At 37.6% G+C, this 11,868-nt stretch overlaps 1 protein-coding gene and 1 pseudogene across 1 annotated transcript; both read left to right on the top strand.

Annotated features, from left to right (window-relative positions):
- The first annotated feature begins 760 nt into the window (after window positions 1-760).
- On the top strand, window positions 761-2,946 carry LOC107592644 (filamin-interacting protein FAM101B-like). Its single transcript, XM_016282182.1, has 3 exons — window positions 761-1,352; window positions 1,608-1,687; window positions 1,804-2,946. Exons 1-3 carry the CDS (start codon window positions 1,164-1,166, stop codon window positions 2,117-2,119), a joined length of 585 nt encoding a protein of 194 aa, XP_016137668.1. The 5' UTR covers window positions 761-1,163; the 3' UTR covers window positions 2,120-2,946.
- A 1,523-nt stretch (window positions 2,947-4,469) lies between these two features.
- On the top strand, window positions 4,470-7,683 carry LOC107592635 (exonuclease V-like; annotated as a pseudogene).
- The last annotated feature ends 4,185 nt before the right edge of the window (window positions 7,684-11,868 follow it).

Genomic DNA, 11,868 nt, shown 5'->3' with positions numbered 1-11,868 from the left:
TAGTGTGCACACATTCTTTTACTTTGCGTCATCTGCTGTTCACTTGTGTAAAGAAAGTATTTGTTTTTGTCTATTGTTTGAAATAGCTTATTTTATAGTCCTTTTAATAACTCATTATTTGAACTCTGGAATCGGTTTACTGTAATCTTAATCATTTATCCCATCATCACCCTCTCCTTCGTAATTGTTTATTCTCTCCACATGGCTTTGTACTTGTTAAAAGTCTCCACAGCAGTGCATATCAAAGCTAAAATGTTTGCAATGAATGTATGATTTATGTGCCGGATGGGCTACTGTGATGTTTGACTGCAATATTATTCGCATTGATTTCTGCTGTGATTTATACTGTTGATTGCTTATAACGAAAACATTCCTGCCTTCTGTGAATTGGACATCTTTTTAATATCAACTGCAGATATTAATTATTGTCAATAAAAAAGGTTGACTATTGGCTTTGACAAAACTGTGGTCTTCATCATTTTATGTATGATTGATATATGAATAGACAGACAAACTGATGGATGACTGGATGGATGGATAGATAGATGCCAGTGAAACAGTTTTCTTTTTCTTTCCTTTTTCTTTACTGATTTGTGTGATTTTTTTTAACTTGACTTGCTCCTAAGCTTGATGTGAAGTTGGCCAGTGTTTAAAGGGAGGAACTCCTGACTCGCTGTAATTGGCACTCCAATCAGCAGTGGGAGGCAGTTTTAAAGGCGTCTCCCTTCTTGCAGGCGCTTGTAAAACAATGAATGTCTTTGAGCATGCTGACATGCTGGGAAACTTGCGTTACCTTCCCCGGCGATGACCCCCTGACTGAATGCGCTCAAGAGCGAAGCCAGGGAACTTTCCATTTTGCTCTGAATTTTTATAAAGCCATTTGAACTTGGCTACAACAAACACATTCGCAGCTTCTTCAGATCTGAGTTTCAAAGTATCGCTGGGGAAACGGGAGCGGTGAGCCAGCGCCACGAAACGGATTATCGACGATCGTTCACGGCATCACACAGCTGGTTGACTTTATGCGAACCGCCTGGATCTGTTAGCTCGGGTTGCCCCGCAAAAACAACAGAGAAAGACAATTTTGCGCATAATTCGATTTAACTGCATTATTTGTAGAGCTTGTGGAACTGCCACGCAAGTGTTGAGCAACTTTAAAAGCAATGGTGGGAAGACTGAACTTGCGGAATGTGTGTGACGATGATCCGCTGGATATGAATTTGAAAGCTGATCGGCCGCTGGACAGTCCGGACTCTGGTCTGCCTCCGAGTCCGAGCCCGAGCGTTTGGTTACTGCAGGGCACCGGGGCTGGTACCCCGATCACAGAAGACGAGAACAGAGGGACAGCTGTGGTATGGTTCCTTAATGCAAAAATATTAACAAAATATTTGTGCTTTTATCATTTTTATTAGGTTATTTTTTTTAAATATTAGTATTTAGTTGCTTTTTTTGTAAATGTATTATATGTGGTGTTTGTATGGATGTATGTATGTATGTATGCATGTATAACCAATAAAAATTTTTTATATTTATATACATATTTTAATTTATACTGATTTAAAAAAATATTATCTATAAAACAATATTTTAAAAATTCTTAATTACAGGTTCATAATAATCGCCATTTGCATGCATTGTCCTATGGAGAAGGAATTGAACTTGATCCTCTGCCACTGAAAGAAATAAGGTAACGTTTTTTTTTTGTTTGTTTTTTTTTGCTGTGATTATCGCATGATTTGGGCGATTTGCTCTGGGCAGGTGCAATTCATATGTAGCACTAACTTGTAACACGTGTTCTTACAGATACACGTCGTCAGTGCGTTATGATTCAGATCGGCACTTCATCCAGGACGTGACCCTGCAGCCCAAGGGTTTGGGTCTGGAGATGTGTAGCCAGACGGTGTTGGCCCTGCCTCAGAGCACCTGGAGACATTACAAGACCCAGCTGGAGTTCCAGCCCCGTCAGCGGGTGCAGCGCTACCAGAGCACCACCATAGTGTACCCCAAACACACTCGGACCTTCTACACCACCCAGCTCAAATATGACGGGCACAAGCTGACCAAGCGCTTCTTTTCAGCTGTAGAGATGCAGGCTTCTGATTGCCAGCCTGGTCTTTGAAAGACACACGGGCATCTGTGCCTGATGTTACACCCATATGTACCAATTATAAACCACTGCCTGCATTCATTGAGTCCCAAGAGGGTGAAAAAAAGAAACTCTGACTGAAATTGTTGCCAGTTGGAAAGGGGATCCCTAGTCAGATGCGCAGTTTTAGTTTGTTTTAGGCTGAAGGAAGAGTAAGCAACTGTGTTGCTCTGTTTGAAGGTTTGTTTAGGAGCAGCATATGGAGATTTGTATGCGTTTTCTCCATCAGTTATCAATGGTAATGTACAACAATGGTTTTTAATTGTATGTAGACGTGTGGTTGATTATTTAATGGTGAGATTCGAGTTTCAGATATGCTGCTCTGATCTTGGACCATCGTTGGTTTGAAGGTTAGATTTGATTTTGACACATAGTTGGCCATAGAGAAATACATGATTTACTAGAAAGCAAACTTTTGCCCCATCATAAAGTGAGAATTAGAATAATACAATGGTGCATTTTAGGTTTGGGTTACAAAGGTGCAGTTTCAGTACATATTTTTCACATGTTTCTATTTAACAGGTTCAATCTCACTGAGCTGTAGAAGGGTAACGTTCATATATTAGGGCCTAAAAAGTGTTTTCTGAAGAAACGGAGTATGTTAGTGTGTCTTTGCACAAGTGTGGTGATGAGTGCATGTGGATTAAAACATTAACTCCATTTTAAACTAACATTGTCTGCATATTTTACTACTGTAATTATCCATTAGGACACTTATGGGAAGAACATTAGGACACTGGGGGAAGTCGTGGCCTAATGGTTAGAGAGTCGGACTCGTAACCCAAAAAGGTTGCGGGTTCGAGTCTCGTACCGGCTGGGATTGTAGGTGGGGGGAGTGAATGTACAGCGCTCTCTCCCACCTTCAATACCACGACTGAGGTGCCCTTGAGCAAGGCACCGAACCCCCAACTGCTCCCCGGGCACCGCAGCAAAAAAATGGCTGCCCACTGCTCCGGGTGTGTGTTCACTGCTGTGTGTGTGCACTTTGGATGGATAAATGCAGAGCACTAATTCTGAGTATGGGTCACCATACTTGGCCACATGTCACGTCACTTTCTTCTTTTATGCTGTCATCCATATTTTCTTTATGTAAAGGCTAGCTCACTTCCATAGCTCTGCTTGGTTTTAGTAAGTCATTCTCTGCATCGTTACTCGTGAAGGAAAATGAGAAGTGGGGTCACATTAGAACTGAACTTAGTCATGCCTGAAACTGCAGACTGAGGCATCTGTAGACCAGTGTTTGAAATAAATTATGATGTAAATAACAGCATTTCAGTTTAAAAATGTTTTTATCAGTGGCATTTCCCCCTATTTATTTCCTGTTCTTGTTTTAATTCTCTTTAATTCTGTGCACAGTCATTGATCAAGTGTGTGACACAAATGTGCTGGTTTTAAAATCTGTAGCTGTGCTGTGTAAAATTATTCTTTTAACTTGAATTCCTTTTAAGATGGTTATTAACTGTTCAAATAAAATAAATTTAAGTGACATTTTGTTGTTGTTGTTTTTTTAATAAAATGTACATTGTCCTTAATGTTTGCATTTTTGCATCATGCTAGAAACCAAGACCCAACTTCAAATACTAAGTAGTGCAACTAGTAATCTTCTCATTTGTTGTTCTTGAGAGTCCCCTAGAGATGTGAGTAAGTATTACAGATATAGTATTGCAAATAAGGCCTTCAGTTCAGATTAAATATGAAGGCAATTGTTTTCAAATCTATATAGTGCTAGTATAAGTTTCATTAATACAAGAACTTTACTGGCTGTCAAGGCAGGCCAAGCCCTTCATGAGATCATCTTGAGCAGCCAGATACCGCCGCCTCCTGTTGGTTTTATAAATCTCAATCCTCTTTTCCTCTTCCACAGGGTCGTCCAGCACTCCCACCCACCTCAGACTCTCCTGGGACTGTTTTTGGTGGCATCTTTTTAGATTGGTTGGGCCTGGCTGCGGATACCCACAACGTTTTGTGTTGTCTACTCCCTTTTTGGTGTTTCCAGGTCTTCTAGGAGCATGTGTGTCCTCCAGGCCTGTTCTTCAGCTTTCTCATGGTCTTAGGTGTTGTTTTAGGCTGTATACAGACTCTTGTCTGTAGGGGTTTCATCTAGTGTTGTTTTCCACTGAAGTGTCTCGAGGGGTAAACCTCTCGTGATAACTGAGTGACAATGTCAAGAGACCTGTGATTTAGATTGTTAATGTTAAATTATTGTGAAGATGCCAAAACTAGTGGCTATAACAGCATCTTCCTATATTCCTAATATATACCAAATTATTTAAAGATTTAAAGATGTTGAATGAAGCGGGACATTGTAGGGAAATGCTCCAGCATGTCGTATGCCAAATAATGCAAACAATTATGTTCCTGAAACATTGATGTAAAGATTAGAATGCATCGGTAAAATATTGTGTAATTTTGGTCAATAGTTGTGATTGTAGTAATACTTTTAATTCTGGACACAGGATGGCACTGTCGTGTTATGTGTGTATCTTTCTGTTCATTTGTTTGTCTGTCTATTATCTGTACATTTTACCTGTCTATCTTTCCACTGAAAACTTGTACATAGTTAATGTTTATTATACATATAAACTAAGTATTTTATGTCTTTTGAGAGCCCCAGTGTCCTCTCAGTACTAGTGAAACTGACAGTGAACACTTTGATAGCCCCTGTGCATCCACCTCTTCAGTACACAAGTCGTTTGGATGATGCTTAGTGGAAAATTGTTAGATATTGTGTGCAGACATGGAACTCAAGTTATTCTGCTGAACTGCAGCATTTGTTATTTCTTTGGTTTTGTCACTTGACATTGTTCTTCTATTTAGCAGGAATGAAGTGGCTTTGGGACTAGAAACAGTAAAAACAGAAAATGTGAGGGGTTTAAAGAGAAAGAACCTCAATGGAAACAGCTTCAGCCCAATGCAACGCTTCTTCAAGCTGCATCTGAGTGTGACCAGTCTTGGTGTGAGATGAAGACTGTTTACAGTCTTTTAAAGCCATTTGTCAAGAGAAAGGAAATGCAACGTGCTGAGGTGCAGATCGGAAAATAAATTAATTTATCAAGAGGTGAACACTGATGTTTATAATACACATTTGAATATAGTGCAGCATAATATCTTGTTCATGTTCAGTAATCCGAGCCATGACTTTCATCTCCAGAACAGGAGATTCAGGACGTTGTCCATGGAGATGTCTGGACTAGAGAAGATGCAGAAGCCATCAAACTTCTCAATATGTACATGATACCGCTGTTGGAAGCAGGTGAGTTGACAATTTTAATATAGTGATAAGTGTTGTTTTTGCACTCGGATCAGTTTTAAACATTTCATTTTCAAATATCTTGTTTCAGGAGAAGGTGTGCGACAGTTTCCTGTGTTTGGTGTGCAGGAAGGTGTTTTTGTCATGGGGGTCGTTGATGAATAACCAGAAGGGGGAGCTGGTCCTAAATGAGTCAACTGCTTCCAGGTGAGTTGGGGTTATTTATTGCAGGTATGCCCTTGTCCTCACACATACAGTAGTAAATCATTGCACTGTGCTTTTGTGAACAGCTGCCTTGTTCTCATTGGACTTGGATTTCACATACATTTGACTATATAGTTCATTTCTGTTAATTTATTAAAATACATATTTTTAATACATTTAAAATGATGGGCTCTTGAGAATAACAAATGCAATTCACACATAAAATGACTTATATACACCATCTCTATAAAAAGCCTTTTTTATTATTTTGGGTGGACATAAAGTCATAAATGTTAGGGTGATTACAACTGTCCTGATATCATAATAAAAAAGCCTCATGAAAGAATGAAATTCTAAAAAGGAAAACCTTAAGTAGTTTGGCATAATCGTTTATAATTATATCTTTGAAGAATAAAGAAGAATCTGTTTATAGTATTATTTATATACTACTTTTATATACTTTTTTAACATTTCTATTTAGCATTGATTAATTTCATTTCAGTTTTAGTTTTAGTAATCTTAGTACTTCAATTTAAACTGGTTTCATTTAACTGGCAAGGCAACATTCCAAATTGTCATATTTCATATTTACATTTTGTTTAGCTTTTTTTTAGTCTATAGTTTATTTTTATTTCAGTTTTATTTAAATGATAAAAAACGTAATAGTTTTAATTTGTTTTAAGGAAAAACAATATTTTAACTCTTAAAAATTTTTTTTTTTTTAAGCAGAGATGTGCATGAATAACTATAGCCATTATGTAAAAATAGTGTAAAATAAGTTATTAATAGGTTAACAGTAAAAGTATTAATCCTTAACTAAATAAATTATGAAGTATTTATTGTTTTTTTATAATGGTTGTCACTAACAAAATATTTTTATTTTATGATGAAATATGTGCCATTAGATGGTGCTATTTTACTATTTCTTATTTACTGAAACGCTGAATGTTTTGAATTTATGTTGAGTCATATCTGTAACATGATAATCTGATAAACAATTTGATAACTATGACATTATCAGACTGTGTCTGACAGTTGCTAAAATTAAATCAGCGATGCGGTGTGCCAAAGACTGGCAATGCCATATTTTGATTAGTAGATCTCTCATAGTGATAATCTAGTGTTGATACGGAGAGGCTTGTTTATTTGGGCCTGAAATTGAATCTGCACTGGCTCTGACCTCAGCACTGCCCTTCTGTGTGTCGTCACCGAGCACAGGCCTTGGAGCATGGCCTTGTTATCAATATGACACACTGAGACTATGAATGACACATCTGGCATTTAAAAGAGGCCACACACTCCCTCAGGGTGCTCACCATCTGAGCCTAAATCACACAAACAGTTTAGTCATTCTTTACATTCAATGGTTGAATTTGTTCCTAGGATGTTGGTTAAGGTGTGCAGGCACCTTTGCATAGTAAATGGCCATGTATTATAAGCTGTTTTAAATAACCTCTGGAGGCTTGTTTATTTTACTAATGAATCCACTCATTCCTTTCCTTCCTGCTTACCTCATAATAAGCATGCAACTGACTGCAAATCTCAATACAGAAGAGGCTGTGCTCTCATTTGATACCGGTAATGATTTTAGCCAGCTTTGCCCATGCTCAGGCATCGAACAACCATGAGGCTGAGAGCAGCCGTTATTAGATTGTGTTGGTTGAGGTCTGCTCTAATCTGCTAGTCAATAAGCTAAAAGAGCCATTCCCAGTGCTGTGTTTGCTCATGTCTGCACTAAAGCACACCATCTTCTTTAACACAGCAGCCATAGGAAGCTGCAGTATGGTCTGGTCTGTGAAGTCACTCAGGCGCTAATGACCCCTCATTCAAAGCTCTTAAAAGCACTCCTGCTCACTCATTCTCTAGTAAAGTGCTTCAGCACTTCACTTCAGCCTTTGTAAACTCATGTCACCTGGCAGACAGAGGAGCCATGCAACTAATGTGGCCCAGTGGTTCAATGCTCTGTTTGTGTTGCTCACTTATTTGCACCAAACTCAATTCCTGCCTCTCCTGATCAATAGGACGCCCAATAAAAGGGTCTCTGAATGGTGATTGCATAAGGGTACAGACAAAAAGAAGCTAAAAGGCTCCATTCCTCCTTTACCTATCATGTGAGAAAAAGGGTTAAATGATGCACCAAATTAAGTGCAAACGCATGGGGTGATTTAATTGATGTCCATGTGAGTGTGCTGTGCATGGGAACAAATGCAGGTATAAATTTGTCAGGACTTTGGAATAATTAATTTTGCAGTGTGATATTTTACATTGATGAATGTCATTACACTGGATTACATCATTCCCTGTAGGCAAATAATTTTTCTAGGATATTACACCGAGTGAATCTCATGGAAACATTACAAGATCATCTTTCAAATATCTAATTTGTTTTCTAATATATTCTAAAAACTGTAAATAATAATTATGTACCATTCAGAACTTTTTTTTATGTTAATGAAAGAAGTATCTTATGCTCACCAGGGTTGCATTTATTTGATTAAAAATACAGTAAAAACTATAGTATTGTGAAATATTGTTACAATTTTGAAACAATAAAATAATGTAAAAAAATAAAGTAATTTATTCTTGTGATGTAAATTAATTTTCAGTTGCCATTACTGCAGTCGTCAGTGTCACATGATCCTTCAGAAATCATTCTAATATGATTTTGAATAAATATGAAACATTTCATTTTATTATTCATTCTTACCGTTCGTTTTGAAAATTTGTTGTGCATTATAGAATTTTTGGGGAAACCATGATACATTTTTCAGGATTTGGTGAATAGAAAGTAAAAAAAAAAAACAGCATGATTTGAAACAGGATCTTTTGTAACAATGAAATGGTCTTTACTGTCACTTTTGATCAATTTATTGATACATTTACTGGCTAGCAGTTCAAACTATTTGACTTTGAAAATACTTTAAAATAAATCAATAAAATAAATCTAATCTATTTGCATTACAGTAAGAAGCATCTTTTTTTTGCATTATGATAATCAAAATATGGCAATAGGGTAATTATCATGAAAACATGAAAAATATGCTGCTTCACCTGTTAACAAATTCTCAAGGATGGTTTACTTGATGTAAACATGATGCATTTTCAAAAGGAAATGAAAAAATAAGAACCCGAAAAATATTCTTGCAAAGAAATAATGCATGGTACATAGACTTAAAACTATGCAGTAAATGCATTAAAAGTGTAAGCCTGTGACGCAGATCTCATTACAGAGTGACAACGGTGTGCTTGCCACAATAATGCAACCGAGTCAGAATTCAGCTCCACCCTGCCCAGTGTGGATGTCCCCACATAGTCAAATGATTCCGGTCTGGAGCAATTGAAACCCACAGGCCTTTTTACCAAGCTAAAGCAAAACATGAGGAAGTCCTTGGACTCAACCAGCTGTCCATAACCCCAATCTCACTGTCATCATTAGTCAACTGTCGAAAACACCACCGTCTCCAGTTCTGACTCTTTAATCCCAGGGATCAGTACTACGCACGGTTTAACTAGAATCTGCTGCAAGTGATCACAGAAACAGAGTGCAAAGGGCCAATAGCACTGACATCATCATTGTGATAATATATAATGGAAATATCAGCCTACTTTTGGACTAACGCAGATGAAGATGGAGTAAGGGAGATGGTTGTGAGAAAAAATACACTTCAGTACACAGTCCAAACAGTTGATAAAAACATCTCAATAATCCACACAACTCTAATCCACCAATTAAATTCTTGTGAAGCGAAAAGATGTGTGTTTGTTAACAAATCCATCATTATGACATTTTTTACTTAAAATCATCTCAAATGCAAGTCCATAATCCATAAAAATGCTCCAGTGAAAAAGTTGTCTCATCTGAATCAGAGAAATATGCACAAATCAAGCACCATTTCCAAGCAAAAACAGTTCTAAACAAAAATGTCAGTGGATTTGGATGTGAGAGGACAACAGGAGATGGACTTTCTCACTGGGGGAAGTGTTATGGATTATGAACTGGTATTTTCACCAGAAGTGACCGTTTGAAGTTAAAATGCCTTGATGGATTTGTTTCAAATTGGACAGCTTCTTGCTTTACAAGACGTTAATTGATAGACTCGAGTTGTGTGGTATAACTTGTGGATTATTGTGATGTTTTTATCAACTGTTTGGACTCTCATTCTGACGGCACCCATTCACTGCAGAGGATCCATTGGTGAGCAAGTGATGTAATGCTAAATTTCACCAAATCTGTTCTGATGAAGAAACAAACTCATCTACATCTTGGATGGTCTGAGGGTAAGTAAACTGTTGCTTTAATGTGATGAACTGATGCAACTGGTTAAAAGTAACTCAAAAGGTATCCTAAAAAATGTAAGTTATATTTTGTGGAAAAAAGTCTAGCATATAATATTTTGCTGTCTAAAATTTCATAAATTTTTAGGTGTGGCCAAATGTATACATTTTTGGTGCCTAAGGTAATTTGTGAATTGCCTAAAAAAATAAGAAAAGCTCTTTTTTCACTCAGCTCTGCTCTTGTGGACACCTAAGAGGAGTTTTGAATGCATTCAGGTCATTTGATACCAGCCTCTTTGTTTTGCCATAAAGCACGTCTTAATTCACTTTTCTACATTTTTGTCAGAGCACAAGGCCCATTAGTTAGGCCCATTACTGCCTTGAAGATCTGATTGCGTGCACATTTTGTCCTAATAGAGTAATTGTCCTCTCGTCCTGGAAAGTAAAAAAAGGGGAGTCTCATTTTTCATTTCGTTCTGTGGGAGGGAGGGAGTGAGAGAGAACCGCACACAGTCAGCGGCCTCCAGGAAAGACTCTGAAGCATCCTTTAGCGAAGACACAAATAACTCCAATTGAAACAAATTAAAGCACATGGGATCCAGGGGCTGAGATAAGAGTAGGCTGTGTTTATGAGAATGTGAGTGCAGTTGTGTGGGTTTGTTTAAGGGGAAGTAACATGTGCATATTAGTGGCACAAGTGCACTTGTGTACATGAGAGATTAATTGAGCTGTTCATAAATGTGCTGGGTTAATGAAATAGCAGTTGACAGTGACCGTGCCACACAGGAAGTGCTGTAACAGGGCTTTATCTCTGTCACGCAGCACAGAAAGAAACACTGCTCATTATGTAGGTCACAAGTCAATTTGATAATTTACTTTTTTTGAGGTGATAAAGTACTACTCTAAAGAAGGGTCAGGAAGGACAGATCTCTAATATGATATGAAAAGTTAATGAACAGCCACTCTCGTCTACCCAGATAAACCATGATTGCACTAGTTATGGTTAATTATTCATATTTCCCCATGAGCTAATCCGCTACAATATATATATATATATATATATATATATTTTAGATTGGTGACTAACAAACTAACAAATATTGTTAAATATACAGTTTTTAGATCTTGCATTACCATTTGTGTTTTCGCTTTCGCATGCACAGTGACTGCCAAATTTCAAATGGAAAAGCAAAGTCCATTTGCAACTGTATTTCCCATGTCTTATGTGTTATGAGCCTGTCATATTTAAATAGCAATATTAATTACAACGTTTGCTTCGTGCATGTAATCTGCCAAAACTCATTATTTACAGTATAGAAATGAAAAAAAAAAAACTCCCCAGTCAAAAATGCAGGCCTTTCAAACAACACAGATGGCTACTATTTCACAGTGAATCAGTGTTTGTGCTTTAGACGCCAGTTTTGCTCAGAACACTAATGAATTTCAATGAAATGATTGTAAATCTGCCTTGAAAACAAGCATTGGGGGCTGCTATCATATTTGTTGGTATATCTGTGCCTTATTGTTCATTCAGCTTGCGTCCCAGCAGCTGGATTCAAATCTGCATAAACATAAAGACTTCAGCTGAGATTGCTGGGAAGTGTCTTCATAACATGGCTCTATATGTGGTTTTATAGTGCATTAGGTGGCGCTTCCTTTCCATTATGACAGCATGAATTACTGCCAGCAGCGCTCATGCAATTACTGCCATGATCGAATGTACTGTCCTCTTGCCACATAGTGCCCCCTGAGTGGAACAAAACAAGCTATCGAGCTATCATCTGTCTAGCAGAAGGGTCCTGTAACACTAATTACACATAATGTTCTTCTTGGTTGTGATTAAAAGAAAAAAAAGAAAAAAATCACCTGTCTCGTTTTTCGCTGTGGTGGCACATGTAAAGTAGCATGTTTCTGTGACAAAGCGGCTTTTGTCTGTCACTCTGTCCCAGCAGTGGGGGGTGTAGAGCTTGCTATTCCCAGAACAAGAATATAC

This window comes from Sinocyclocheilus grahami, unplaced genomic scaffold (genome assembly GCF_001515645.1).
Source record: "Sinocyclocheilus grahami isolate Dianchi unplaced genomic scaffold, SAMN03320097.WGS_v1.1 scaffold155.1, whole genome shotgun sequence".
NCBI lineage: Eukaryota > Metazoa > Chordata > Actinopteri > Cypriniformes > Cyprinidae > Sinocyclocheilus > Sinocyclocheilus grahami.
Note: the sequence above shows the minus strand (reverse complement) of the source record. Positions and strands in the feature narration are given on the sequence as shown.

Excerpts from the sequence above, each read along its gene's own strand:
- LOC107592644 (XM_016282182.1), top strand. The coding sequence starts at position 1,164 with ATGGTGGGAAGACTGAACTTGCGGAATGTGTGTGACGATGATCCGCTG. Across the intron at positions 1,353-1,607 it reads AGAACAGAGGGACAGCTGTG|GTTCATAATAATCGCCATTT; the intron begins GTATGGTTCCTT and ends TCTTAATTACAG. Across the intron at positions 1,688-1,803 it reads CTGCCACTGAAAGAAATAAG|ATACACGTCGTCAGTGCGTT; the intron begins GTAACGTTTTTT and ends GTGTTCTTACAG.